The 24,219-nt window shown below is 48.1% G+C and overlaps 3 protein-coding genes and 2 pseudogenes across 3 annotated transcripts; 4 read left to right on the forward strand and 1 right to left on the reverse strand.

Moving 5' to 3' along the window:
* Nucleotides 1-15,945: 15,945 nt before the first annotated feature.
* Nucleotides 15,946-17,162, reverse strand: LOC128709864 (uncharacterized; annotated as a pseudogene).
* A 387-nt stretch (nt 17,163-17,549) lies between these two features.
* LOC128711603 (uncharacterized) lies at nt 17,550-18,770 on the forward strand. Its single transcript, XM_053806487.1, has one exon. The coding sequence runs from the start codon at nt 17,550-17,552 to the stop codon at nt 18,768-18,770; it is 1,221 nt and encodes a 406-aa protein (XP_053662462.1).
* Nucleotides 18,771-19,141: 371 nt separating this feature from the next.
* On the forward strand, nt 19,142-20,383 carry LOC128712403 (uncharacterized). Its single transcript, XM_053807299.1, has one exon. It carries the CDS (start codon nt 19,142-19,144, stop codon nt 20,381-20,383), a length of 1,242 nt encoding a protein of 413 aa, XP_053663274.1.
* A 455-nt stretch (nt 20,384-20,838) lies between these two features.
* Nucleotides 20,839-22,116, forward strand: LOC128711733 (uncharacterized). The gene has a single exon (XM_053806621.1). The coding sequence runs from the start codon at nt 20,839-20,841 to the stop codon at nt 22,114-22,116; it is 1,278 nt and encodes a 425-aa protein (XP_053662596.1).
* Nucleotides 22,117-22,446: 330 nt separating this feature from the next.
* LOC128712392 (uncharacterized) lies at nt 22,447-23,774 on the forward strand (annotated as a pseudogene).
* The last annotated feature ends 445 nt before the right edge of the window (nt 23,775-24,219 follow it).

Genomic DNA, 24,219 nt, shown 5'->3' on the forward strand with positions numbered 1-24,219 from the left:
GTGTGCCTGTGTGTGTGTGTGCGACTGTTTTTGTCCATGGAAAAAACTTCGCAACGAGCAAAAACATACACCCTTGGCGCCAGCATGTGCTATATGCTGCTCTGTCCTGCATCACTCTAACCAGGCGCTGGGTACTGCTGACATGGCACAGACTGTCGCAGCTTGCAGCTGTCTCACACTTTACGGCTGACTCGGTTATCTTCTTGCTTTTTTTCGATGCCTTCGTTTTGTTTTATATAGTTTTTTGCTTGTTTTATCCTTCTCTTTCCCTCTTCTTGAACAGCGCGAAGGGATGGGGCGAAACGAATGCTGGGAAATGATATTCTTTGCAAATTTGCAGCTGACACAGCGAAAATGGTAAAGCACCCGAACACATCGCTTACCCTATACCTGCCCGTACGGAAGCTAAGCCTGTATAATGTAGTCTTCGCCACCCAAGGAAAAAAAAGGCTCACACACACATACGCACACACTCACAGCAACACGCCCAAATACAGCTTTTGTCTGTCCGTGGTTGGTTAAGGGGTGGAGTGATGCTACATTCCATCATCCCGCATTGGTGCCAGCGAAATTGCCGAGGGAAATCAATCATGGAAAATACTCCCGAAAATAAGAAGGGTGTGTGTTTTGCTTGTTTGTTTTATTTTGTTCTTTATTCTTTCCGTTTACGTCCTTCTTACTGTTGTTTGTCGCTGTATCGCTTTGCAGGAAGGACACAAATGAAAAAGAAAATAAAATGGGCGTTAAAAGAACAAGCGAAACAGAAGCCGAACTTTGGGAAGTTTAAGATTTTGGAATCCTTTTACTTTGAGGCTCGCTGGAGCTTCATCTCGGTGGTGGTAAGGATAAGAATAGGGGGGAAAAGGGTCCCGCTTCTGATTGCCGGTTGATGAGTTTCATGAGGCAGTCGTCCCTCTTCTACCTCCTCCAACCAAAAAAAAAATCTCCAACAGAACCACACACGCACACACACACAAAGCGGGCAATTCCGAGCAAATGTCACCTTTCGGGTGACACTCGCCGTGGTTCGGCGACACGATGACGGTGCTCTTTCCCGGGGGTGTTCCGATCCGGCTGTACCATCAAATGAAATTTTCGAGAGCATCAATATGCTGATTTATTGTATTCAATATCGTACGCTTTGCAAACACCGAAAAGCCTTATCGCCTAAGGGGGCGAGGGGAGGGGAGGTAGGGGAACATTATGATGATGGCGAAGCGAGACCAAATGGGTGAGAGAAATGGGAGACTCTGGCAGCACGGGGACTGACGATTTCGCTTAATCCGGGTGTTGGTTTCGGTAGTGATATGCTTGTTTTACGCAAATTCTACATACGCTTGACAAAGTCCCCAATATCCTTTGGTTCCCAGTCCTTAGACCAAAAAAAAAACACCCTCACAGATGTCCTTGCTTCTCGTCTGAAGATGTGTAAGATTTGCGTAATTTCTGCACTTGCTCGAGTTGTGAAGATATCTTTTATATTTGACATCAACCAATCCGCTCAACCAGTGGGAATTCTTCGAGTAGGCAATATATTCTGATGAGAATTGGATCTTAGCGTGTAACCTACAGCATTATACCTCCGCCCAAGCAACACAAACCTGTTACACAAAAGCGGGGAAGGTTCAGTTCTGGGAACTGTTCTACCAAACTAATTTAACCCTCCTGTTCCAATACCTGCTAGGCGGCTAGAATCTCGTACCACCGGGTGCTATCGGTGATGATATTGATTACTCGCACTCACATACCCACGTTCGCCCTGCATGCGAGTCGCTTGTATATTTTGCCGGTAGGTAGCGTAAACATACATCAATAAGTCAGCCATCGGCTTCCGTCCTGGAAGCCATAAGGTGGGCAATGGCCGAGCAATGGACCAGCCTTGATTAACTTCACCGAACCGAGATCGAAGACGCTGCTGCGTACGGTAAGGTGTGCACGTGTGCGATCCGACCACTACAGCAAACGGCACGTACTGGCGATTGACCCTTGGCAGAAGTTGGTCCGGGTCTCGCCCGAAGGATTGAATCACGGTACGCGCAACAGAAACATGTAGCGAAATCGAATAAGGATAAGTTACAGTTTTAATAAATCCTGCCCCCACCCCCCCACTGTGAGCAATTGCAGGCGATGGCTATCACGGCTCGGTTGAGTAATGAGATGGAAAATATATTCCAAAACCGGCCACCTCCAAAGCGAGGGGCCCACGGCAGTGGCAAATCGAACGATCCACTGGATGGGAAATTGAAATACTGAAAAGCCCGCGGTCGGGAGCAGCCGGTAGTGTGCGGTGAGTGGCGTACTAGCGTTCCAAGAATCTCGACCATTTGCCAGGAATAGCTCTGCTGAGAAGTTTTGGTTTATTTTATCCACAATTACTCGTCCGGCAGGGTGTTCTTCGATCGCACGCGAGCGGTGCTGCGAAGTAATAGAAGAAGCGTTTGTTGCATGAATTAGCCTTCAACCGCAAGGTTAACCGTTTGAAACACTGTAGCAGTATCACGTATATCGGGCCACGGTCCCTAATCTAAGGTATCCTCTTGTTATACCGTGGACGGTCCGAATTTTGCAGGGTTTCGATGGAACTCCTAGCACATACTGGTGCTCCCGCTTAGAATCTCGTGATTCCATTCTTTCCAAACTTTCTTACTGCTGGCCCGATCCACCGCTAGATGGCGCTGCAGTGGGCGCGCACCACTGTGGCTAACCCTATTTTATGCCACTTTGAACGTTTCAACTTTGGCGTCCTGCTGGCGCGCTTGCGAACCGAATTGCAAAATAATTACATTGGGTTCCATGGTTCCACGAGCGATGGCAGGAAGGGGCGTTGTCCGAGGGTGCCATAATGAAACAATCTATAGTCCGCTGCTCCTTGCGCACAAATCTGCACTGCAAATGTCCGATCTTGGCGGGCACGGGTTGCACAGCGCGTCCATCCGAGGTTGGACACGCTGCACTAAACTATGCAATCATGCATCGCGTTCGTGCACACTAGCGCTCCACTTCCATTCTTTTCGTTCTCGCGCCACCTACGAGCACACCCTTTTCAAGCATTAATGGAGTTGGGAAAACTGGTTTGAGAGGGAGAAGAAACTAACGAAAAAAAAACGAAGGCGAAGAGAAAAATTCATTCTACGCGGAGAAAATGTATGCAAAAAACTTTAACCCACTCTCACCGTCACCGCCGTTCACCGCCATCATGCTTCCCGATCAGGACACAAGCATTTCTAAAAGGGGTTTGTTGGTTAGCGAAACTGGAGAATTTCGTTTCACGCTGTGTGTTGTCTTACCCTTTCTCCATCTCTTTAATGGGTTGCAGTTGAATTGCTTTCACCGTTTCGCTCACTACACTTTCCCGAGCGCACTTTTCGGAAGCAGCCATTGAGTGATGGTGCTGCACATTGCTGAGATCCATTTCGTGTTTCCTATCTAGGACCAGTTGGGGTGTTTCCTTTACTTTTTTTCTAATTTCTTTGTTCCCATCTTCCCAGCAACAGTTCTGTCTTAATGATACAGTCGACTCACATTCGTGCTACGCTACGATCCAGTGACGTTTTCTTCCTGAATTGGATTTTCCATGCTTAATTTCATCGCTTCGTGCATCCCACTCGGGCACACAAAACTTTCGACCGTCTCGTGTTGGCCCGATCCCGTACCGGCCGAGCCCCAGGCTCCATGTATTTTAGTCCACCAGTGTATCGTTAGCGGCTAAATTTGAATTTTAAATTTCGATTCCATTTCGTTCGCTGGTCGAGCGGGCCGAGCGCACACTCGGGGCTATCGTGCACCTGTACGCTCGGCCACGAGATGCACGTGTAACCGGGCGATGATCGTTATCCCACTATGAAGCAACCAATGGTGACGGGCCAAAGTGATTAGGTTTTTTTTCCCGCTGCCACTTCTATTTTATTCGCGTTTGCAAAACATCCACTCTAAGCACCACGATTTGAAAAGACAATTTTCTGGAAAGAGAGAGAGAGAGAGAGAGAGAGGAAGAGGAAAAAAATAGTTCATTATGCCAGCTAAACTGCAATTTGCAATTGTTGATTGAGATGCGAATTGCATAACTTTAGGCAAACGTTATAAGTCAGTGGGAAGGAATGCTGCGCCTGTGGTTGTGCAATGTTTGTTTGTTTTGCTTCGTTAAAATAAGATAGGACCTGATACAATCACAATAATTAAAAAAAAAAACACAAATTTTAAAGACAAAGCCACAAAGTTCGATTAAAAATTAAAAAAAAAATGGTGAATTATTGCTGTGTGAAGCAAAAATGCGGAGTACACCAACCGTGATCTAAGCTTACTTAAAATTCTTTCCCATACCACACCAAGCCCGGGAGTACCAACTAGCGTAACTTCTTCTCTTATCGTACCGACTTTCGGTGCCTTTTAAAAGTCCGGCCAAAAAGGCAAAACTTTGCCCTGCACCGACCACGTCGATGACCATATCGGCAGACACTGGCTCTAGCTGAAGTTTGCGGTGCGGTATACAGCTTCAGCTAACCACGGTCGACCGGAGACCATCAGCAGCCCTCCTGTTCGTCTCGGGTGACACCTAAATTGAAAGAAATGAACCGCACCGGACCTAACGAAGCACCAGCGCGGAGGTTACGTGGGTGACACTGCAGCACGAGCAGGACACCGCAAGCGTAAAACGAATACCCGAAAGCCCTTCAGCAGCGCGTTCGCCTTCGGGGAGCGACAAAACCGGGCAGGGGTCGGAGAATGAATTAAATGTGCATAAAGTAAGTTGCTGCCAGCGTACGCACACATGCCCGAGCCACGTCGATCAGGGCTCAGGTCGGGGCCTGCTGTGAATCACACGCTCCCCGGTGACTCTGGAGATGGAGCCCATACCTCCGTACCGGTGACGTATGCACGGACTAGCGCGGCTAGAGCCCGGGACCGGAAAATGGGTTGCGCTCACCACACGTACGCGTGCGAAAGCATAAAAGAAGCCGGGGGGGACTCTGATTCTGATTGTGCGGGACCAAGTGTGTGGAAAGTTTTTGACTTTATATTAAATTATTATGATAATAGTGTTTGATTATGAAGCGTCGCTCACGGGCCATCCGTACCGTGCGTCGGATGGATGTGATACGCGTGGACTCCGCTAGGAAGACACCCTCGGGGCGGTGTGTCACTAGCGGTTGCTGCCACGTCCGAGCGTGCGGTTTCGTGAGGCGTCCACCTTGAGGGATTTAACAAAACCCGGGCCGATGCTGACCGGATTCATCCAAAACTGGGCAAAACTTTGGCCCACCACCGGTTGGTTTTTGGGGCATTCGTGGCTTTCGGCTAAACCCGTACGTCCCGCACGCAGTTGGCCACAGGAGAGTTTGCAGCATTACCATCTTGCCCGGACGGTGATGGTGCTCGCTCGGGAAAATTTAAACTAGTTTTTCTGCTACATGGCTGTTCCAGCAACAAACAAACATCGTGCCGATTTGGGTGTGTGAAAGGTGTGCTGCATGCTACAACGATATCGATTTCGCTGAGATGAAAGCATTAACTGTAAGGAGAACCTTTTCGGATGGCTTCAATTAAAACACCAAACGTGATGATCTGAAAGCACCCAGAAGTTTTAAGCAAAACTTCAGGGGATTTCAGTGCTAAGACCGATGTAATTTTTCGTAAAATTCGCCTTAATTTATGCAATGAACTTTAGTAAAAAAAAGAGATCTAATATTCTTTCAAATCGTCATTAAGAAAACCAAGAAGAAGAAAAAGAAGAAGATGAATATGAAAGAGATAGAATAGCGCTACACAATCTTTCTTCTCTTTTATTGATTCTTGAAATTATTCTGTAAAGCATAACTTCAGGCGTTTTTTTACGTTTAAGGCAAAGCGCATATATTCGTACAAATCACTCATAAATATAGATATAAAAGAATCTTCTTAACAATACCTCCAAATAATGTAAGCTTTAGCAAAAATAGTAGCAGAATGAAACAAAACCCCCACTATACAATCGGTCATTAATCTTTCTTCTCGGTAGTGCTCATTGCTCGGTGCGTTCGGTGGTAAGATTTTAGCTCCGAAACATCCGTAACCAGTACGGGGGATTGGCAAAGCATTCAACCGTAACGAGGATGAGCATCACCGAAAGACATTAAATGAAACGGGTCGTGATCCATCCCTCACCTTCCCCGGATACGCACGCCCGTTTCGAATGCTTTTGAAAGTCTCTTCCGATCTTCATCATGCAAATCAGACACAGACAACGGTTTCGGTCTCTAGTGGTCCTTGCCGGTGTCTTTCCGGACAGTGACTGCGGGATACAATAGCATCACTAATGATATATACAACGCATTTCTCTCTTTCTCTTTCTACCCGGCAGGTAAGTGGACTGGAGCGTCCTGCACGTGTGGATGACTTCTCTGACGGGACGGAACGTTCGATTCTTCGCCCTACTGGACCTAACGGAGAGGGTGAGGAGTATCTTTAAAAAAAACCATGCATTTTGCAGTGGGAACGGGGTACAATGACGCTAAGAAGATCATTAATGTTTGGGCGCTTGGCTCGATTTGCATCCATCCGTATCCACGCGGCAACGGCAGTAGAAGACAGGGTCGTACGATATTAACGATTCAAATGAAGTCTGTTTGTGAAACATGTTTGATCACCCTCTCCCTCTTTCTGTTATGTAAGTTCGTCCGAAGTAGAAATTGATTAATTTTTCACTCATCAAGTCCCAGTAGCGTTTCGGCAAACGCACTGCCCCATTGCTACCGGCGAATGCGTTTGGCAGGTCGGGAGCCTAGTGTTCGAATGCGGGTCTCAACTTTGCTAGTGGTGAAAGTTGATGAAATTATTACACCAGAAAAAAACGCACCGGAAGTTATCACAAAACTGTTCGGTTAGGGCAATGACTAATCAGCTCTATGTGATTTGACAGCCGCCGAAATAGCGGCAACCCGCATTACACCCACAGGTGAAAATATGCACAATAAAGAAGCAAGTAAGAGGGGAGGATTGAAACAACCAAGCCCAAGCCAATTCACGAGCCAGTTCACATAAATTAGCTTTGTCATACATTTCGGCTCCCTGCCGATTAGCTTTGTCATACATTTCGGGTCCCTTCCCTTCTGCGTCACCCGCTTGTTTCCCTGCTAATGGAATATGGTGGTGAAGGAAACCCTTTTGATGCTGGGATACGTTGCGAGTGGAATCGACAAACTGTGCTGGCACCACTCTCCGCTGACAGCGTCGTTATAACAGATGCGGAAATTATCTAAACCGTAAAAATGCAATTATTTCGTGCAAATTGCATACCTTTAGGCGTTTAGTGTTTGATTTGCCGTATATTAGCACCGCTTCTACAAAATAGCCAATTTACGGTAGAAATCGATCAAATATACTGCAACCCGCAGTTAAAAAGGGGCCCCGTTATGGTTCCGATAACGGCTTGTTTATTGATGCTAACAAGACTCCCGTCCGATGACGTTGGTTGATTGGGAACTTCGTGCAGCATAATGGTAGAGAAAAATGATTAAATGAATGAGGCGATGAAATCAATCACTTCCCATTGCCCGCCCCGCCACGGATGGGCACCGATATCTTCAGTGCCGTCAGTTTTTCCCCGCGGGAAAAGTCGCAATCTCAGCGTTCGCTTCAAAACTTTTCGTCCCGTCCCGGTGTTACCCACCGACCGGTCCCCAAAAAGCCATTCGCGATGACACGGCAGGCTAATTCCCGACGGTTCCCGGATATTCCCGACCAGACTGCTGAAAGGCAAGACCTTTCGCCAAGCAGGTCTCGCCCCACGAGCAAAAAAGGAATACAAGAGCGAAAGAATAACCGCTCCCACCAGCGAATGGTCACATCATGAGGAAACATTAATTGAATAAATCTACCAAGTGCGGGCTTAGTTGCGCGAGATTGGTAAAGTTTTGTTCGCGTACGCGAAGCGGCGTACGAATGGTAGAGAAGGCAACAACAACAAGAAAAAAAACACGCTACCAGAGCTTCGTCACCGGATCAGGTGCGTAAGTAGGGCGAAGGTGTGGTGAAGGTGCGAATAGTGCGGGTTGGTAACTGTGCAAGAACTTTCTTAAATCCTCACCCGGGCGGTGCCCGGGTTAAGCTGCGATCTCATCAGCTTCTTTCGATCCACACCTTCCTGCGCCACCACTGCCGCTTCTTCTACTACCACGAGTCTCGGTGATCTTTCTACCTCCGAGGGAAAAGTCCTGAGCGCGTGCCGGGGTTATTTTTTCCCCCCCATTCCTGGTGGCTGGTGGTGCCGACCGTTGCTTCTACCCGTTTGTGTTGATGCTATTTTGTTCCTGCTCTCTCTATGAATTCTTACATATGCCAGCCACAACGGCCGCTCCAGCGAAGCACTGACTGCGAAGTCACCAACGGTGGAGAATGCCTCGCAGGATGGGCAGGAGTTCTATGGGGCAGAAAACTGGCGGACGAGTACAGTGAAGATTGACAGAATCCAATTATTTTGCCTCTTTGCTAGAGAGAAATGACATTATGCTGGAAAAAAAACGGGCAAGAAGTAAGTAGCAGTGACGGTGTGCTTTACTACACACCGGTAAGTAAGTTTGTCGTAGTTCGTGTTCGCGCGAACGATAGAATGAGCCGACACTATACGGGACAGCGTACAGCAAGGGAGGATAAATTGCAAGAAGTCTCAGTCGCGCACCATCTTTTCGCTCAAATCACTTCACCTTCCTAAACTCCCCGCTACGCGTACACGTGTACGCGTCACCTCATGATCATAATGATAATAAAAATAATAATGTAATCAGCTTACACATGCCCGGAAACACACACACACACGTGCATACACGGCTCACAATGCACCCATTACCAGAATGGGAAGCCCATGTACGTCGACATGGCTGTAAAATATGGCACCGTCGAGACACCGGAGCCCATCTAAGCAGAAAATGTAAAAAAAAAAAATCCTAGCACAAACACACACCAAGCACCCGCACCATTTTGTGTGTTGTGCCGCTACAGAGACACCGCGGAAAATGGACGCGGAATGTTACTTGTCATGCAGGCAGGCCATTTTTCTCCCGAAGGTACGGGTTACTTTTGGCGTTCCTTCGCCAAAACAAAAATCCGACTGCACATACACAGAAACCGGCATAAGGAAATGCCGTGAGCGGGAACAGGAAGCATCAATAACCCCACACACGCCAGCGCCATCTGGTGTGCACCATCGCATAAATTATTCATTACCATTTGGCCGTTCCCGTTTACGCCGCCACAACACGTCAAACCGGCCGGAAGTCGTTGTCTTTCGCGATAGTCGTGCGGTCGATGGTCTTGTTTGGTGTATGAGTGTGTGTGTGTGTATGGGGGAGGGGGTGTACTTCCTTTCTCATCCCCAACCCACCCTATCCCATGATTGTTGTGTTCCTTGCAACTAACTTTTTCTTTATTTCTCGCCGAGCCTTTCCGGAGCGGGCCAAACGCTGGCGATGCTCGATCACCAGTTCCGGCACATTCGCAACCTCATCCGGGTAATGATAACGGATTCGGGGAAGCTCCTGTTAAGAAGGTGATATTTTTCACCGTCCGCGCTGTCACAGGGCTCCTGGGTGCTACGGGGTAGGAGTGCCATGCCTTCAAAACGATGCATGCAGCAGTTGTTACAGTAAAAGTTACTAATGGACAGCACCACAACCAAAATATATCTTCCACTACGGCGCTCGGTGTGTTCGAGGTTGGATGGAATATATCCAGCTGTCACTTCATAAGATTACAACGATTTCCGCTGCGAGCTGTTCGTAGCCGTACCATAGGCTGGGAGCAGTCACTATTCCGCCACCATTAATGCCTTGTCATTAACTCCTTATTTTACTAGCGCTTGTTAACCCCGATGGTGCGACGGAGTACACCCGGACGGCAATGAGAAGCTCAGTGAGCTGTGCGCTAAAGCTCAATTCACTATCGAAATCACTCCAAACCCGGTTCGTGGTTCACTCGATTGACTCGCGCGAAAAAAACCCACCAACCAGCGCAGTGGATTAGGCCAGCTACTCAATTATGCTGCTGAAGTAATCTTTGCTGGAGCACAACCAACACAGTGAAAGGAAAATTCCTACCCCCTCTTTCGTTTGTTTTTTTTTTTTTTTGTACATTTCCATCTCAAACACTGCTCTCGATACCACGAGTGGAAAGACACCACGGTTAAGTACAGCAGAGGCACCATAGCCGCCTATGAAATGGTCGACATTGCTGCCGTAACACGAGCACCCGATCGGTGCAGATAATAATCATATTAAGCTGGTGCAAAAGAGAACAGCGAGAAGGAATCCCCAACGCACCGGAAAACGAAATACAATACCACCCCATCGCGCGTCACGGGGTCGATTGGAATATGGGAATTGGAACGTGCAACCCGAGCACTAACCCGAGGCTCCCGGTTTTGTGACCGTCTGCTGAACCATGATCTTAACCTACCGGGTCGTAACGGTCGTAACGTTGTGTTTTTCGTTTTCTTTTTTTCCATCCCAGCCACCCGGCAAGAAAGGCTTTTCCTCGCACGACACCAGCGAACGCACCGAAAGTGCCCTTCCGGGTTGTGTTCCCGCTTGTGCTCAATTTAGCCGTTCCTTATCGGCCCCGGGCACCGGTACACCATCGCCATCGGAACGATGTGTGTATGCGTTTCAATTTGTCCGAATTGCCCCGTAATCCGTTGCGAGTGTGAAGAACCATCCGCCCCGGGTGGTCGGTGAAGGTAAACCAGCAACGGCATCCAGTTTTGCTGACACCGGGTTGGGAAATGCATGAAATCCCGGGGTCATAAATGGACGGTCTGATAAGTCACGTCGGGCTGCTAACCATCGGTATGGCCCACTGGAGGGCTTACCTCATCGAAAAGGAACCGAGTGCGTTGGTTTTTCGTTCCCCTCCATCCCTTACGGAAGGACAAAATTGAAAGAAGAAGGGGATGAATAAGGTGAATAGTCCCAATGGGTAATTCTTAGATTCAAACCACACCGATGACTATTTGCCACGAGGATCCAAACGAAAGGTACGGTGCTTACAAATCTCTCGACAGCATCATTTGGTCACACCGGTTGCATAGCTTCGGGAGATAAAACATTTGGAATGGCATTAGACAGCGCACAACAAGTAATCAAATGATTAGTTGCCTACATTTAGGCGTACACTGTTCCTTTTGACGTGTCATATAGAATAATTTGCTGCAATATTGATTTATTAATTTATTTACGCATACAACACATACGATAATGTTTTGATTACACGTTAAAAAGCCTTTTGATTCAAATGATATCATAAATGAAAGATGAAGATTTTCCCTTAAATTTCGCAAAAATTATACCTCATGTCATTCCTTATGTCAAAATTCTATGTTCTTTTCCTCCTCAGAATGATAAAAACCAGGTTTATTTGATAGATTCTACCTTAAAGCAACAGCTTTCTAAACTTAAAGTACGAGCTGCTTCAATGTCATAAACTTTGTGCCCCTGCATGTATGCAACCTGCACTATTACATGATGGATATTTCCTTAAATGCAACATTTGTTTAGAATGCTTTTTTTACCATTTTGCTTGTTTCTTTTTTCTACATATTTTCACAATACTTTGATTCTCACTTGATTGAAAGTTACACCCCTCACCGTATGCAACCAGGTGTACAAATCGCCCAAAGTAATGCAATCGGCACGACAAAACGTTGTTTACATGATTGTTACTAATACCGTTGGAGATTTTTATCGTCTCGGTGACATTTCAATTTGTATGTAGGTCTGTGTGTGTGTGTATGTTTTTTTTCTTCCTTCTTCGAATTATTTCAAACAAATTCCTTCCCTTCAACCTGCTCTGTTAAAACGTTTATTTCGAATTTGTTTCATTTTAAGCCGCTCGGACACGATCACAAATGAACAGTAGGAGATGGATGCGGTGCGCGGAAGGTTGGAAAATTAATTGCGAAACATTGTTCATAATACTTTGCTGCCGATGTGCCCTGCCACTGGGTCCCGTGACCATCTATTCTCCCCCTCGCTGCCCTGCACACGGTGTATCCGAAACAATTGGTCTTTGTCGGTGCAAATTGCACCGGATCGAAACCAGCACGTCGATGTATAGGGAGGGATTGCGTGGGGGTTGGGGTGCGAGGGTGAGGAAGAAACTGTGGAAAGCGTCTCCCTCTGCTCTGGGCGCGTTGTCCTTGGAAGCAGCAAGGCGATGTGCACCGTACTCGACGAAGTGCTAACGAACACGAACGTACGGAGCGTAAACTTTAACACAATAGTAATTACTTTTATGTATGCTCTTCCCTAGAGCTGCCTGCACCGCCGTGCAAGGCCACTTTGCTTTCTTCGTTCGGACACGCGTGCTGTTTTTTTTTTCCTTCTTCTCTTCGCTACCTTCACTATCGCTAGTGACATTCTATTCTTCCCGATCCTCGGTTCCGGCTCGTGTGTGGGTGTGTATATATATATATATGTGTGTGTGTGTGTGCACCAACGTGGTACTGGTCTGCTCGGGAATGCCGAGAATGCATAAAAATTCCATTCAACACGACACCATCACCACAGTCTGACGGCTAGACTGGCGATTGAATCGACGAGCCAATGCGGAGCAAAGAATGGAAGCTACAATCGCGAACCGTGTGCTGCCGTACTACGTAGACCGAGCGCTGCGAAGTGAGGACATGTGCTATTTGCTTTGCTTTTTTGTTCGTTTCGCATAAACAGAAAAATGACATGGAAAAGGATGCGCAAGAAACACAAAACCAGCGATGCATGTTCTGAGCAGCGCGACATACAAAAAAACAGCACCAGAAATAAAAAAAAAAACAGCCATCCATAATGGACATTACTGTTTTCAACGAATTTTGTCCTTCTTCCTTGCCGCTTCACACCCAACCCCAATCAACCTTCCCGATCTCCATCTCCTGCGTGGTGCATCTGCATTTCCGGCCTGTCTGCATTTCCGGCTGCTCTCCGTTTGTTTCGGTATGCTGGGCTGGGTTTGGATGCGTTCACTTTCGCGCGAAAGCGTTATGGCAGTTGTTGTTTTATGGCTGTGGTTGATTTTTTTACTTACTTTATTTCGATTTTTTGTTCCGCAATTTAATGGGAAAACATACGCTTGAAACGTTCACAATTAATTCGTTGTTTTTACAACGCTGTAAAGCGTAATCACTGAATGAACAAATAATCCGATCACTTGTTTACCTTTTATTCATCATTACCACTGCAAAATTCCTGTTAAGAATTAAAGATGTGCGGATTGCATGCATTAGGGCGCTAAGAGCGACAAGAGTCCCCAAAAATGGTCCGAATTTCGAAATTAGGCTCTTAAGCAACAACACACCTTCATGCTGAAATAATAAGCAATTAAATAAAACAAAATGAGCCCCTAAAGCTATGCAATCCGCATGCCAAAATTGGCTCTTTTAACGCTTTCTCAACGCCTTTCCTTAGCGAGTACGCCACTCCGCCGTGGATCCTTTTGTGCTCTTCTCCTCCCGTCGGGCGCTAAAACACTGTCGGCAAAAATGTCCGCAAAATTCAATAACACCTCATACAACAATGACTTCTCCGAAACACTGCACAGCGTGAGTAGGCCAGGCAGTTCTTATCTGTCGCTCACCGGGCAGTGCTTTTAATTTAAAAGCCTGCCCATGCCTGCCACCGGACCTCAGCCACGCAACGGCACGGGCTGTTTAGCTGCACCGGGCTTTGTTTGTCCATAAAATTTTACGCCACAGAAGAAGCGAAGCGAATTTCAATACTAGCCTACCCATTTCACGAAGGGGCTGGAAAGCGAATCTTCTGCCGACGGGCGGGCGGATAAATGGCAAAAGCACATCATCTGTCGGCCGGTCGGCAGGGTGACTTAAAAGACGGCACCCAATGTCTGCTTGCGGACAGAACGGTGCTTTTGAAACGATCGGAAACAAGCCTTCCATCCGCCGTGCTTGCTCGGAATCATTTTAATTATCACTCAATGTATGTGTCTATGTGTGTGGGTGCGTTTCTGGACGTGATATTGAATGTGCGAGCAAGGTGATGTTAAATAGCAGGCGGGACGGCGGGACCCGTCCGCTCGCAGCGGTGCGTCTATAATTAACTTCTCCACTTTCCGCGGCGTTGGCTCCGTCGGGTGTCCGAAAAATGGGTCCCCAAAAACGTAGTCACGTTTAATGGAATCTTTCTTGGTGGCAGTCAGTCCCATCATGAGTCTCAGGTGACTGATAGCTGATAAGGCACCGAGACCCAGGTACCGGGCACTGTGGCAGATACGGTCCATAAGAACCCTGCACCGTGCTCTCATTTCACGGAGGACAGCACGGTGTCGTCACGGTGGCGAAATGTCGGTAATTTTCTCGCCTCAAGCCTCGTTGATGAAGCCTCATCATAGCCGTGCGGGCCATCGGGCTGGGACAGACGATCGGGCGCGGTTGCGGTAGGTGTAAAAGATAGCGAAACGGAAACAAAAGAGCATCCGCAAACAACCCACTGGAACGTTTCAGTCAAACCTACCACAGGCGACTGTTGACTTTTCCTTCCCGGGGCATCTTTTACATTTACGCCACCAGAAAGCTCATCGAGCTGACAGTATTGGGCTTTTCCTTTTTTTTTAAGAAAAAAACCCCTCCAATGTTATACCGAAGCAGCAAAACATCCCACTCCGTCACATACACAAATGACAAGGTGTGCTTGAGGCAATCAAGCAGGTTGAGAGCGGCGTTTTAATTTTGTCTGCACAAAAACTTGCTCGCATTATGCTGTGCGAGATGAGTGCGGATAGAAAATGGCAGGCCCAGGCGGTTGTTCCGACAAGAATGCTCTAACTTTATCATTCGCCGACCGGTGGTATTAAATGGGTACCCAGCACCGTCGGAAGTCAACCAACCAAATATAACCAAAAAAGTAACACTAAAACGATAGACAGAGCAGATGGAAATACGTTCACCGTCACAAATCAGCAATCGCATTTAGTCTTCTTTGACTAAGCGTTAGAGTCATCGATGCGTGGAGTTGATTGTATCATTTCGTCTTCCAACAAAATAGCGCAAAACCCAAACAGTTCCTCATTGCTGCACATCAATTTGAATATAATTTTAATTAAATTTTGCAATTCAATCGAAACACGCATCATCGCTAACATAATTTTCGGCCAATGCTACCCACGTAAACCATTGACAAAGCAGAGAGCGTGTATACTCAAGCATGACGAGTCGAAAAGTCGACGCTAGAACGTGAAATATACGCCACATCATGCTTCATGATTAAAACCGGGCAACGCCTTTTCAGCAGTAGATTTTGGCAAGGCTTCCTGTTTTTGCAAACAGACGGCACTAGCGGGAAGTCTCGATGAAGTGCTTTTGTTAAATTTGACAAATATATTGCCGTGTATGGCTATAGAACCCGTTTGATGGTTTTTTTTGGTAGGTCAAGGAGTACTTAAGTAAGTTTATCTCATAATCTCTAGGATGAACAATTCAGTCGGATCCAAAAACTGACACAATTCTCTAAAAGTTCATAGTAGGCCGTAAATATAATGTTATGAAGTGCAGTTTGCATAGCTTTAGGCGCCCCATCAATCCGTCACTTTCTCCGACACTGAATCCGACACTGATTCTTCAGATATATTGCCGTGTATGGCTATAGAACCCGTTTGATGGTTTTTTTTGGTAGGTCCAGGAGTACTTAAGTAAGTTTATCTCATAATCTCTAGGATGAACAATTCAGTCGGATCCAAAAACTGACACAATTCTCTAAAAGTTCATAGTAGGCCGTAAATATAATGTTATGAAGTGCAGTTTGCATAGCTTTAGGCGCCCCATCAATCCGTCACTTGACCATCTTCAGGCGTATCTTATATGCAATTAGTTCAATCAAATTTAACGCACAAACAAGTATTTGCTTTTAACGAGTGCTGCTGCCACACACAGCTTAAATCAATCAAGTTTTATTCGGGACATTATTGCAAGGGGACCTAGAAAGCGGCTCTGAACACCTTGTACAGCTCGGCGTATGCGGAGAAATCGCGCGTGTACGTGAATTGATCGAACAGCTTCTTGGCTTCCTCCAGTCCCTGGCGTGTGTCAGCATTTTCCGAACCGAGCGTTGCTTCCAGCTGGGCCAGCTCGTGCGCCAACCGCATCAGGTAGGCATCGTTACGCTGCTTCGTTTGATTCTCCAGCAATGCCTCCAGAATGGCACGGAACGCTTCAACGCGCTGTGCTGCAACTGGCAGTGTGCTGGGCAGGTGTACCATCCGGTTGAGGGCCTCCACTGACCATTGGCTCTTCAGCGCACCGTACAACTCTTTCTCGATGTGCGCATAATATTCGGGATAGTCCTGGGCGAACATAAGCACCTCGTTGAAGTTGCCCGCAAGCAGCTGGGCCTGCCAGCGTTGCAACACCTTGCTCTGAAACTGGTCCGGATCTGGCGTGTAGCGCTCCTTCAGCTCCTTCACATCGCTCGTGAATATGATGGCTGGGTAGCGCTCATCTTGCTGGTTGGATTTTAACAGCTCCGACAGCTGCTTGTATACCTCGACCCGCTCGTCGGCGGACGGCAGTAGACGTGCGAACTTCAACAGCCGGGCCACCATCCGACTGTTGCCACCGTGGTACTTGTAGCTCTCCCGCATCATATCATGCAGCGAAGAGTTCACCAGCATCGAGTGGAGCATCAACGCACGCTGCATGTGATCCGATTCCATGCTCGTCAGCATCAACTCACGCTGCAGCTGAGTGCCATACTGCCAGGCGTCCTCCAGCAAACTCTTCTGCTCGTTCACCATCTCCAGCAGGTTGGGCATATCGTTCCGGAGCGACTCCTTCAGTAAGTTCACCCGCAAACCCACCTCGCTGATGTACTTCGGCAGCTTCTCGTAAATGTCCTTCACCTTCGCGTTGCGCTCGTCGTGCGCTTGTTTGCAGCGCTGCTTCAGCTCCAGGTAGGCTGTTTCATGTTCCGGCACCACGCACGCGGCACGTCCCTTCGCACCTTCGCATGTCTTGTCGTACCAGGTGTCGGTGGCGGCGAGCAGATCCTTATAGTGCTTACCACACGCGTCCAGTGGGTCCGTCGATTCCGGCATGCCACTCCGCGACGCCGTCACGATGCTCAGCTGCAAGGCGCAGAGTACAAGGCTTACGATCAGTGGCGTCATTGTCAGCTGCTGTTTACTGTGCGATACATCCGGAAGCGGATCGCGCGAAGGATTTATACGTCCCGCGGGGATTTGCATTATTTAAACAGATTTAGCGTCGGGAGTTATAAATGATTTGTTTAGGGATAAATATTGGTGTGTGTCAGCCGTGGTATTGAACAAAACAAAAACAGAACCGAGAGTAGTGCGATGGGTTTCCTTTACCTACGACGGATCATTCTGGAGTGGAGGGCCCATAGAATGTGCCAGTAGCGCTGGCTAGAAACAACCAACCGCTTGTCATCGTGGTGACGATTAATCGATCCTCATCCATCACTTCACCGACCGTAGATCATGTGTTTGCTCTAGCCTGTGCACATGTGCTCACGGCATATAAGAGTGAACGGCCCATCCATCAACACATGCTAGTTTCCACGATGGTTCCCCAGGTGGCAAGACTGTGGGCGACAGCGCTTCTACTCGCCACGCTGCACAAATGTGACAACGCGGCAGTGAGCGTGCAGCAATCACCGGCTAAAAGTTCGTGCCTGGCGATGGCGGGTGCCATTTTCGACGCACCTCCGATACAGTGCCAACCGCTGGTGGCCTGCAGCAGTGAGGAGATTACGCAACGCTACCTCGCGCTCCATGAAAAGTGTCGAGTCAACGCAACCCAGCGGCATGGCGAACGAGAGCATTTTCTCTTCCGCATCAACTACTGGCAGGGTGATCATGAGTTCCTGTACGGTTTGGTCGAGAAGGCGCACCAACCGCATCCGCTTGTGCTGGACGCGGAACAGCTAGCGCAGCGAGGCGCCAGTGTAACACCCGACCTCAACCGGAAGCTTTTCATCTACAGCATTGAAGCGGGCCGCATCGAGGATGCGCTGCTGCTCTATCTCACGATGGAAAACCAGTGGACGATGCAGCAGATCATGGAGGCAATCGAGAACCACCCAGTGTACAAGGTTACCGAGGCGGTCGTATTGCACTTGCTAGAGTTTGCCCGCGGTTTACCGCTGAAACGTACCAGGGTCGAGTTTTACAAAGCCCTAGTGCCGGTAATGCGCAGGTATAAGCATTTGTCCTCGTACGTCACTCTGCTGTACGCCGGCGATGCGCTTCCTTTGTTTAGCGTAGCGAAAGAGAAGAAGGAGTTCGTGTCGGATCCTCTCACCATCATCGTACACCGTCTGCGCAGCGGGCTCCGACATCTGAAATTCGATTACAACGTATGGATAGCGAACAAATATCCACGCTACTACACCTTATTCCTGGAAGATATCTTCTTCATCCCCCAACAACTGTGGCCCAAGCTGGAAAAGCGTCGCCTCTTCGAGATAACGAGCCTGTACCATGCGAAGGGACACCGTTTTCAGGCGCTCACGATGTTCTTAAAGCACGTCAAATTTGACAGCCGGGATAAAAATGCCGTGCGGTCCTATCTACCCACGCTAGCGCTACAGGTGGATAATTTGCTGCTCAAAGTGAAGCAGACCGGCAATCACAAACACGAGCTGGACCGCGTACAAAAATTGCAAGATGGCTTCCAATTCGGATATTACAACCATAAAAACATCTATCGCTTTTACCTGAACGATATCAAGGTGAACGGCAAGTTCGGCAAACAGAATATGGAATTGGAAAAGAAAGGATGAGAGATGCATGTGTGACGGTACGAACTAAATACAGATACTGGGCTCGAAGGCAAGCATAAAAGTGGTTTATACGCGAGTTGCTCCGATGACACTTCTACCATGCGCTGATAAATTGTAACCGTCTTCAAACGTCCGTATAGCTTTCAAGAAGAAATAGATTCTCTACAACTAGCTCAATATTTGCACATCATTATGAGGCCGCTTGTTTCTCTTTATGCAACACAAATCTCTGTTGCAATGGTCCATCGTGCGGGTAGTTTTCATCCACCCTGGCTCTCATATAAATGCGACAGGGTAACGCTCGAGAGTTAAAGTCTTCGTCCATCAGCAGTCAGTAGCATCGAGTCCTTAGAAATCAATATAATTGCACGATGAGTTACCGACTGGTGGTGCTCTTAGCGGTCGTACAGACAATGTGCTGGCCGCCACTGTACGCTGACGAGGACCCATTCCAAGACGAGAAAGATCAGTGCCAGATTACCGTGAGTGCGGATATGATGAAAACTTTTGAACAATCCTCGCAAAAAGAAGTAAAGTGTGGTGAAGATCTGTGGAGCAACTTTCTTCTGCACTACCACCAAACGCAGCAAAACCTTACCGACTGTTTGAAACGGCCGAATGATGAAGACGCACCAGGCGCGTCCGACGTCTTCTGTCAGCAGCTGTTGGACGATGTACAGCGCGAGCTCGAGCAGGAACACCGCAAGCATTCGGACGAGTTGGACAAACAGCTACACGCCGCCCAACAGGAGGTTCAAAAGCAACTCAACGAGAAGGTGCTGCTGGAGGGTCAACTAAACCGCCTCCTGCACGAACGGGCCGAGCTGGTGATGGATCTGCTGCTAGCCAACATTGCGATCGGCGACACAAAGCAGGCGCTCGCCAACTACAATGAGTTTCCGGCCAAAGACCGAACGCATCTACTCCACGAGCAGATCGTACGCTCCGTGTACCGGGTGACGGTCTATCAAGATCAGCGCCTGCTAAACCTTCTCAACTTTGTGCGTGAGATCAACGCAAAGGATGCGAAGCTGGACCTCTATCGACTGATGGTGGCGGAGGTACAGAAGCGACCGAGTCAGCGTGATGGCTACATTGCGGTGGCGTTCGCACTGAACGTGAAAGCCGACACGGTTGCGTACAACGCTGACCAGCAACTCTACACCAACCTCATAGTACCGGTCGTTGCGCGCTGGAAGGATCAGCTCGCGAACGGTAATTACAAAGAGGTTATTAGCTTCGCTACCCAGCAGCCGAAATATTACGAGCAGATGCAAACCGACCTGGCGACGGTGGATGAGGCCAAGTGGGTGAATCTGAAGTTTGACCTGTTCGTACCGTACATGAACTCCCTCCCGAAAGCAGCCCAGCGGCTGGAAGCGCTGCGTCTGATATTGGACCAGATCTGGGCCCGCAACAAACAAAACTTCCAAACGCGTCTCGAGCTGACGGCGAAACAGGTGGACATTTGTGAGACGTTCATGAACAGAACCAATAACCAGGACAAAAATGATAGGCGTTCGCTAGACGAGCTGAAAAAGCAGTTCGGGAAGTTTACGTCGCGGAAGGACTACAAATCTTATTTGAATGCATCCCGCAAACCTTCCGGGTAGATATCAGTGATTTCTTCTACGGGTACTTCGATAATGATCATACGCGAATGTGAGCATCACGCTTAGTTTGCTGTAGTGTAGCATGTTGTAGCACAGTTCAATAAAGACCATTCCCTCGTAGCTTCGAGACAATGCACATCTTCATCGCCTTTTGTGTGGGACGGGGGAGATTCTTCATAGAAACATATGAAATCTGTTGGCTCTGTTTCAAAGCAGCTCTTACCAGTTGGCCCATGTGTACAAATAACAGGCCTCTGTTTACTTGTAGCATCGCGTCTTCCAGCTGCAAATATTGTCACAGAGATTATTAAGACAACAATCACTGCTTGTGTCCACCGGAACACCCTGCTATATATGTGGTACACATTCTAAGGTGGAGTTCCAGTATCAAGTGTTGTGAACTTCACTTAAGTTGCTCGTGCTGCATATTGTCTAAACAGGTGCATCTGATTAATATGGGGTCAAATGTACCACACCTACTAGTGTGGTCACTCGTCTGGATAGCACTGCTTGCCGTAGGTGAAGCGAATAGTTCACCATGTACAATCGAGATCGCGCAAGGTATGCTGACCGGTCTGATGAGAACGAAACAAACCGATACAGGATGTGAGGGAGCATGGAACGGACTGCAAGCACACCTCCAACAAGCTCAACAGAACCTAACCGAATGTCACCAGCGTGCGGAATCTTCCGACGATGTCGACACAGCCCAGACGTCCTGCAAACAATCGTTCAGCGAGTTGGAAAAACAAATGGCACAGGCGCGTGAGAAGCTTAACGCCGACATGAAGCGTAAGCTGCAGTACGAGATAATCGAGACCGCTAAGGCGAAAAGGGAAATGGTTAAACTAAAAAGCCAGCTGAAAACCGTCCAGGTTGAGTTTAAAGAATTCTACCAACGATTGCTTCTAGTCTATATCGACGCTGCCGACACACGGGGTGCACTGCACTACTACCACCTACTGGTATCGTTGAACGAAACAAACCTGCTCAAAACTGTGGTAAAGTTCGTCTATATCTCCCCGCGACACGCAAACCGACGGCTGGAGAACTTGCTTGCACTGGTGAAGCATCTACCAACCGCCAACGAACAGATGGAACTGTACAGGTTAGTTCAACCGGAGATCATGAAAAGTACCACCCAGCAGTTAAGCTACCTCGCCATGATTGCATCGCTCGATATGGGCAGGTTTGTGAAAGAGAAACAAGAGACCGATTTCAAAACGATGCGCGACACCATGTTTAAGCACATCCTTGCGCGGTGGAAGTTCCAAATGCTGAGCGGAAACTATCAAGACGTAGTAGCGTTTGCTAAGAAATATCCGCAGTACTACAAGAAGATAGGCGCACGGATAGCAACGGTTCAACCGCAGTATTGGTTCAAATTCAGCTACAGCCAGTTCGTAACGTACCCCAATCTGTTACCGCTGCCCAACCAACGGCTGGTCGCATTCGAGACTATAGCGCGACAAGTGAAGGAACGGAACAAGACGCACTTCCCGTACTACCTTGCGAAGCTCGCCAAGCAGGTGGATATATGCGAGAAGTACATCAAGCAAAACTACGACGAGCTGGACAGCAAGGAGGAGGTGGTCAAGCTGAAGATGAAGTTTCTGGAGTTTGACAAAAAGAATGGATATGAGTACTATCTGAAGAATACGGACAGCCTGACCAAGAAAAAACCACCAATACCGGGTACCGCCAGCAAACCTAGAAACAGGGGTGGCCGTTAACCACATTGTTGTCTCTGCGAATTAAATTTCTTTACGAATAGAGTTTAAAAACAAAAAAAAAGCTTCATTCAATAAAACTTTAGCTGTCACTGTTACAAAAATGTTAGTCGTTTTGTCAGTAGTATTTGCTGCAACAAACAAACCTGGAGTTGAGAAATTTTTCTTCTAAGCCGTGCTATTTACTTTTCACAATTCCACATCCATCTGCGGCGCTTTACTGCTGGTCTCATTAACATACTCAAAGTGCCTGGAGTTGTGCAACTGTGCCAACATTTGCCCTGATTTGTTTGCATTGCCCATGGTTCATTGCTGTTTGGTAATACCATTCCCATGCCAGATTTGTTACGAAACATGCGCGCACATGGTGAGCTGATACGATATAAAATAAATCACACTATTGCTCCCGTTAAGTGACTCGCGGAGACTCCACTGCAACTGGTGCAGCTTACCGTACAAATATGACCGCTGGTATCGTAGTGGTTTTGGTTGGTGTGCTGTTGGGAACGCTGGCTGAGGAATGTGTGATTACCGTGAGTAAGACTATGGTGAAACCTTCATCCGACGTTTTGCAGGGTGACGAACCCTGTAATACGCTGTGGAACAGTCTGGAGGACGACTATCGCAACACACTGGCAAATTTGAGCGTGTGCCAGGAGCGTCAATTAGCAGTCGGCGATAGAGAACCGTCTGTTTTCGACTGTCAGCGGGAGCTCGAGAACGTGAAGCTAGACATACTGGACGATCAAAACTACTACAATCACACCATGCGTCTGAAGATTCGACTGAACGAAATGGATGTGAAAAAACAGCAAGATGCAAAGGCCGCACTGCAGCACCGGATCGCTACGGTCGGCAAGGACTTTACATCGTTCTATCGGGATCTTATTTTCCTCAATATTGGGGCCGGCTCGTCCAAGCAGGCAATTAAGTACTATCATCGCTACCTGGCGGGACGACCGCCCGGGCCGCTGCTGAAAGATATCGTCGATTCGGTGTACCGCGATCCTGCCTACGAGAACGAACGGTTCGAATACTTGCTCGACTTTGTGCGAAAGTTGGCCGGGTCCACGCTGAAGCTATCGCTCTACAATCTAATATACCCAGCAATGAAACAGCACCCGAAGCAACGGGACAGTTACCTGGCCATGATTCTGGCACTGGATGTTGGACGGCTGGCCTTCAGCGCGCAGAACAATGTCCGGGAGCGTCAGATGTACTCGGACATCTTCCAACCCGCCCTAGCGCACCTAAAGCGTGCAGTGCAAACAGGCAATTACGACGCGATTGTTCCCTTCGCCACCAAATTTCCGCACCATTTCGAGGAGATCGAGAATCGACTCTCGACAATCGACACCAGCGATTGGGAACGGACTGATTTCAACCAGCTGGTAACGTACCCGAACAATCTACCATTGGCCAAACAGCGCCTGGAAGCGTTCCGCATGCTGCTGCTGCAAATCAATCAGCGAAACAGGCACAACTATGCCGACCGGCTCGCGAAGGTGGCGTCGGAGTTGGAACAGTGTGAAGCGTTCATCCGGGGTGGCAAGAGCGACCAAACCGTGCAGGACAAGCTCGGCACGGTGAAGGGTTTATTCGCGAAGCTTGATCCCAACAAAGACTACGACCATTACTTGAAGCAGAGCAAACAGCAGTAGAACCTGTGTCACCAGTATCTTGCGCTTAAGCAAACAAGCACCACTGCACAGTAACAATCGGAGAGCAATCATGCTACACTACGGTAAAATCTCACGTGCTACCCAATGAATATAAACATCCTGCACTATGCCTTCGCTGGCGTTTGCGTTTTGCCAGCCAGCGGAAAAAAAAACCAACAACAAAAAAACCGAACCCCTTTTTCCATAAGCACAATAAACTGCCGAACGGCAAAAATACATATTCCACGCAATACGGTGTGCCTATCTTCCAGGCGCCACGATCTCGGGCCCGTGTTCGGGCCCGAATGGGGCTGAAATCGGTCCAGTGCTTCTGGTCCGTTGTATTAATTTTATTGTTTTTATTTCTGGCCCGGTTCGTTGGCACACTACCCTGCTTCTCCTTGTCCTTGACCGTACGCGCACAAACACACGCACATGAGCGCGC

The sequence above is a fragment of the Anopheles marshallii genome, chromosome X (assembly GCF_943734725.1).
Source record: "Anopheles marshallii chromosome X, idAnoMarsDA_429_01, whole genome shotgun sequence".
NCBI classification, from domain to species: domain Eukaryota; kingdom Metazoa; phylum Arthropoda; class Insecta; order Diptera; family Culicidae; genus Anopheles; species Anopheles marshallii.